Here is a 6,330-nt window from a genome sequence, read left to right as displayed (position 1 = left end):
TTACTCAGCAATTTCATAGTTGCTAAAATTCTAATAGTTCATTTCAGTTTATGTTGCAAAACAAGCAAGTATAGTATAGAAAATCATTGTACCATCTAAACCGCGGTGAAATATATTTTCCATAACCAACAATATTGTATTTTCAGCTGTTTGAAGCTGGTGTAAAGTAAAACTTAAGAACGGGAAGCATAGAAATAACGCACATAGAATGCTACTTAGACTTGCTTTCAATGAGAATGACAGAACTATAACACAAGTTTTGGGGTTTTGGGTTCTGATGGTGTTAGACGTTTGAACTAAGCTCATTAAGCATTTATAAGATATTCTTCAAAACATTAGGAACATGTTATATCCATGACATAGACTGACCAGGTGAATCCTGGTGAAAGCTATGATCCCTTATTGATGTCACCTGTTAAATCCACTTCAATCAGTGTAGATACAAGGGAGGAGACAGGTTAAAGAAGGATTTTTAAGCCTTCTGACAATTGAAACATGGATTGTGTATGTGTACCATTCCGAGAGAAAATGGGCAAGATAAAATATTTAAGTGCCTTTGAACGGTGTATGGTAGTAGGTGCCAGGTTCACCGGTTTGAGTGTGTCAAGAATGGCAAAGCTGCTGGGTTTTTCACGCTCAACAGTTTCCCGTGTGTATCAAGAATGGTCCACCACTATTCTTGATACCATCCAACTTGATACAACTGTGGGAAGCATTGAAGTCAACATGGGCCAGCATCCCCGTGGAACGCTTTCGGCACCTTGTAGAGTCCATGCCCCGACGAATTGAGACTGTTCTGAGGGCAAAAAGGGGTGCAACTCAGTATTGACTACTCTGTGTATAATGAATTTTAAAGTAAAATAAAATATTTAGCAATCGCAGATTACCCCTTTAAAGAATGTTTACTTTCTTTGTGGCATGGCCTACTGTCAGTCCATGCTGCAACAGTAAGCATCACAGACACAGAATAAAACAATTATCATGGGACCTAATTATGTGGAATCTGTGAATGTCCAATTTGTCAATTTTCACAGTGTGGTGGAAAAGCAACTGCTGTAGAATTCTGGATGGGTTTGCAGCATTTTGAGCACATTTTCTTAACCCCTGGGACTTGCCTGCCTGGCTTTAGTTGAGGGTGGGGCGCCAGAGGGAGAGAGAACGTCCTCTAGCTGTGTGCAAGGACACGGCCCTGAACGGTAAAACAGCTTTACTGCTGTTTCAAGCATCTTGCGGGACGGGGAAAAGGTTCATCAATCGATTTGAGTTTCGACTTTGGGATAAGTGCGTGTTTGCGTTTATACACTGAATTGTGATTGACTGAATTACGTTTTCAAACGTCGGCGTCTCACGAATTTGAAGAAGTTTCCAAAAGTTTTCCAAAACTGCAAACTCCAGTCGGACGACAGGAGAGGAGATAATATGATTCTTCAAGGAGACCAGCTCCCTCTCCAATAAGATCATGTAAGTTATTTAAAAAAAAAAAGATTGCTCATGGCGTTATTGTCAATGCTTGACTTTTTCATTGTCTTAGAGATTGTTCTGAGTGTGACCAGCGGATAACTTCATGGATGTTACATTGTTACACTTTGTGTTTATTTACTAAATGTATTAATTAGCCTATTGACTTTGAGAGTGGTCATAATGTTTTCAAAACACAGTCAACAACTTGTTCTGTATAGTTAACCCATTTGACTGCTAATGTAATGGACTGCCGCTGGCCATATTGCTATAGGGTTTTCATAAATTCATGTTCAGTAGCACTCAAGACCTGGTAAAGTATTACATGCTAAATGCAAACTGCATGATTATGACACAAAGTAAACTCAACTACTTTAGAGGAAGTGAAAGTTGCTTACATTATAGAGAACAGCTTTTTCACTAACATGGATTTTCTGCCTAGCTCTACTGAACACACTACTGACATTACTGAACAATAAAATGAGTGAAATTCGTATTATTTCCTCATCTCTCTGGATGCTGTATTGATGTATACCACGTTTAAAAAAAAAAAAAACATTTCTACCAGATGTTGTATCTTCATAAAGACTATACATTGACATGCGCTGTCTTCTGAAGTGTAATCAGCATGTGAGAAATTGCTGTTGAATGAGTGTTCTTATAATGTTCTTCACTGGTGTTACACAACCCTAGAATGTGTTCCAAAAGGTGATGTAAACTGAACGATTACAGACTAAACTCACAGCTTCCAGCCAGTTCCATCAGGTCCTCAATGTGGGGCTTCTCTGACAGGACAGCAAATATTAAGAGATGTGAAATGAAGTCACAGATAATCTGTTGAAAAGAAGATGAATAGCCTATACCTGCCCCAGGTGGCTGATGTCAGTCACTCCAATAAACTGGAGGATTTAATTAAAAATCAAAGTCTTAATCTGATGGCTCTCATATCCTGAGACCCACAGCTCAGTGATGACACTATACCATTATAAGGCATCCTCAAAGGAGAGCTCTGTGAAGGGTGAGAAAGACAGGCCTTTAGCTATCATAATGAATGTGTCTGAAGATGGTTCATGACTCTTGTTCAACCAGTCTTCTCTACTATAAGTACACTCTAAACATGTATTCCTACTAGTTTGGATATGGATAATACCGTCTTCATCTATGTTACTACTGCCCATTTTTTATTATGAGGGCCTGGCATCATGGACGTACGTATGTACAATGAAATGGATGGATGGACGTACGTACAATGAAAATCCACCCTAGCCATCAGATGAATCAGTCTTTATGTGTTCTCTATGGGACCCAAAGCACTGACCTCTCTCTGCTTGTTTTGCATTCATATTTACATATTTTGAGAGAAACAACTTTCAACAAAGAACACTTTTTCTCTAATGTCAGGAATTGCATGAATTAATGTAATAAGCAAGCAATTAATTGAGTCTTGTTCTCTAGGCCTAATGCTATAAAATATGTGTAAAGATGTAATTCACTTCCTTATTTTTTTCTTCTACATTTGAAAGGCTACTGTCTACTCGACTGTTTAGGCTACTAAATTTTAAAAAGGGGATTGTTAGAAATGTCAACTTTATTTCAGAGGTTTCCTTCCTTTGTACAACACACAATCATATCCAATCATTTCCAATAACCATATTAGTTACTATTTGAATAGTCAAAGTAACAATGGATGACTTTAGAATTATGAGAAAGTATATACGTGGCTTTTTTTGTGTGAAATTTGAATAGACTACTTTGCCATATTTATACTGTTTATACTGAGTCTGTTCAGAAAGAATATTGACTGTCCTATGAGATAAGGTCGTGGAGTTATAAGGTCGTGGAGTTATAAGGTCGTGGAGTCGTAAAAACGCCAGTTCTTCACTACTGAGTATTGTTTTCTGAATGACTGTAAGATACGATTTTCCTTCCTTCTCTTGATGAGATCACCTCTCTTGATCTTTGTTTCCTGGTAGCCATGATGAACGTGATGAGGTAAAATACTGTTGTCTGAATAAAATATGACCAGGGATCATGGCCTTTGTGTGGTTGGCCTATATATATACTCCATATCACTTCTCTCGGTGCTCCTTCTGCTTGCGAGGAAGTTGAATTGCGATACTCATCATCTTGTCTAAGTGAGTTCCCCGGCAGGGCTTTGAGTTAGGACGCAGTGAACTTGGGAGGGCACACAGTGAACAAAACAACAGTGGGTCAAGTTTTGTGAATTTTGTGAATATAATGATGTTATTTAAAGTCTTCATTGAAGCAAGGGAGAGGGTTTGGTATTTTTCCATACTCTGATGCTGTCGCTGCGAAGATGCTCTGAGTCACCAGGATCACATTGATGTCAGTAAATTACTATCCCGTGACTACAGTGATTGCATCTCTTGAGGAATCATTCAATGGGTGATACCTACTGCCTACTGAGAAAATGCAACATAGAAAGCTTTGAAATGTTATTTTGAATCTTCCTCCAGCACCACCCAGAGCTCAGGCAACACCTAGAGTAATTGGTATCAATTAAGCCCAGACCAGGCGTGGCTATTGGCTAATGAAGGTAGTGTTTGGTGAAGCGGAAAAGCAGTCCATCCAGACAGAGTCTTGCTCAGTGTAGTGGAAGTTAACAGAGGAGGCCCTTTCCTCTCCAAGATTGAGGAGGCGAACAGGGCCTCTTGGCAGATGCTCCATCCTGTCCATTATAGTTTAGGACCACAGCAGCTCAACCATATGAGTAGCTAATAGTAGCTAACCCAGCTCTGTGAAATGACTTGGGTTTGGAGTATACTGTAATTTCCTGACTGACTGAGAGGTTTGTTTGTGTGGCCTTGAGTTGATTGAGAGAACGTTAGAAAATGAGGTGATACAGAAATGTTAAAATGACTCAGATTCAGATTCAGATGGGGTCATGGGTCACGTGTGAATTCAGAGAAAAATGACACCTATAAACCAAAGAGAAACATCCTCACATGACAAGAGGTTGATTTTGTAGTATCTCTGTAATAACTCCACATCGATGTACAGTATCTGGACAGCAGAGACCCAGCAATAAAAATGTGTTAAGAAGAATGGAATGACTCTGCTTACAATGAATTTATGCTGACTAACTTGTGTATAAATTTTTATGTATCGATGGTGAACTCCTCTCAGACAATGTGGACGTTTCATATGTAATTGTTTTATTTATTTATTACATTTTAAAGACACAGCTTTTATCCATTAATTGAATGATATTCCTGGAATGTAAAGTCTACAGGCAAGAGGGTTGTATATACTGTATGTACCCAGAGATCAAAACAGCCACATTGGTTATTATGGGCATGGCTAATGACAGTAATTGGTGTATTTTCCTTTCGTTATTATAATACAATTTTCATGTTAAATTCAAACAAGGAGCATTGAATGAACCACCACACTGATGCAGTCTGTCGGATACTTACCACTGGTGCTGTCTAACTGGAAGTCATTACAACTGACATGGGATAATTATTTAGCATTATATAACAAAACTGCATCTGCTTCGCCGTTGTCCCTCGTTGTGCAGAAAAATATGTTTCCATACCACAAATACATCATTTAAACTTTCAAAGTGGACTCAAATTGCAGACCCATCAGTATGAATAAAGATACTGTAAGTGTGTGTGTATTTATGTCATTTGTATGACTATAAGACGATAACCAGTATGTCTCCGTCCTAATTGTGATTTGTGATTGACAGGGAGTCTTACATCCGTGGAGGATGGTGGCGATGGAAGTTCCGTAACGTCCTGCCAGTTGCCCTGCTGTTGATGTCCGTGCAAAGACAAGGTACACATTGATTATACTATTGGCGTCGCTTGTGTTTTCTTATGTTTTGAATAGTAAGCCTCCTGAAATAAAAAATAAAAATGGATTTTGATTTCTGATTGTTTCATTATGATTGTTAAACTGTATACCATTGCTTTCTCTCAACATTGCCCTCCTTTCATTCTATGTCTTTTTTTCTGTTTCAATGATTGTGCTTGTTGCGCTTCTGCTTTCTCATGTTCGTTGCTTCTGTTAACACTGGCACTCATTGTTTTACATATGTACCTTCAGAATGATTGGACACCGAAAGGCAATTGTTATCCACAGTACAGTAGTTTGGTATCAGTAGCTATCAGGCCTATTTGAAAAATGTGTTGCAAGTCAAACTATGCACTGGGCAGAAACATTGGTGTTACCTATTAATCCGTTCATTGGTGATAACTGATATACGGGTACTGTAGATTCCATGAAAGCACAAGACAGTCATGATATCTAAAGAAATGTCTTACAGTACATGGGCAGTTAAGTCTTGGATAAATACTTGTGGCAGTACCCGTGATGGATAAATGCAGTCATTATGCAGTATTGGATAGTGTCACTTTAAACAGATGACAAGACACTTTTTATTTATCACCACCAGGTAATCCCAAAAGGGGATTTAAATATGTGTTTCATTACCCTAACAGACTCTGAAAGAGGGTGAATGTTTCCCAAATGACAAATAAAAATGTTTATGACTTCGCTTTAGTGCGTTTTCATTTTGTCACGTGCGATGTTTGACAGCAAAAAAACAAAATATAATTTTGCCCGAGAGTGCCGTTGGACGTTCTGCTAAGAGTCTTTAGGCTCAGGATGTGTGTAGGTCTTGGCTAATGTGTTTACCACACGAGCTAGCCCTGTTGAAGCCAGAAAAAGGCCTCCACTCTGTTCCAGTTCAGGCTTTATAAAGCTCACACCACTTCTCTCACCTAAGAGATAAAACATTGTTTTCCTGCATGTTGTAAGTCTGACTGACTTGGGTATTTTAAGCAGTTCTGTGTGTTCTGTAGTTTGTTTTTAGAAAGCATAGTCTTTTTTCTATTTGTTACA

At 38.6% G+C, this 6,330-nt stretch overlaps 1 protein-coding gene across 13 annotated transcripts in view; it reads left to right on the top strand.

Annotated features, from left to right (window-relative positions):
• The first annotated feature begins 1,135 nt into the window (after window positions 1-1,135).
• The window catches only part of LOC139582917 (adhesion G-protein coupled receptor G6-like), a 58,406-nt gene continuing 53,211 nt past the window's right edge, over window positions 1,136-6,330 (top strand). For 7 of the 13 annotated variants that reach the window (XM_071413382.1, XM_071413384.1, XM_071413379.1 and 4 more), the window contains exons 1-2: window positions 1,137-1,461; window positions 5,174-5,262. In XM_071413382.1, coding sequence (XP_071269483.1) covers window positions 1,460-1,461; window positions 5,174-5,262 — 91 coding nt within the window. In that variant the 5' untranslated portion in view covers window positions 1,137-1,459. Of the gene's footprint in view, window positions 1,462-5,173; window positions 5,263-6,330 lie in introns of all 13 variants that reach the window. The other 6 variants (XM_071413373.1, XM_071413376.1, XM_071413375.1 and 3 more) reach the window with 2 other exon arrangements.

Source organism: Salvelinus alpinus, chromosome 8 (assembly GCF_045679555.1).
Source record: "Salvelinus alpinus chromosome 8, SLU_Salpinus.1, whole genome shotgun sequence".
Classification (NCBI taxonomy): domain Eukaryota; kingdom Metazoa; phylum Chordata; class Actinopteri; order Salmoniformes; family Salmonidae; genus Salvelinus; species Salvelinus alpinus.
This window is presented reverse-complemented; position numbering and strand designations above follow the sequence as displayed.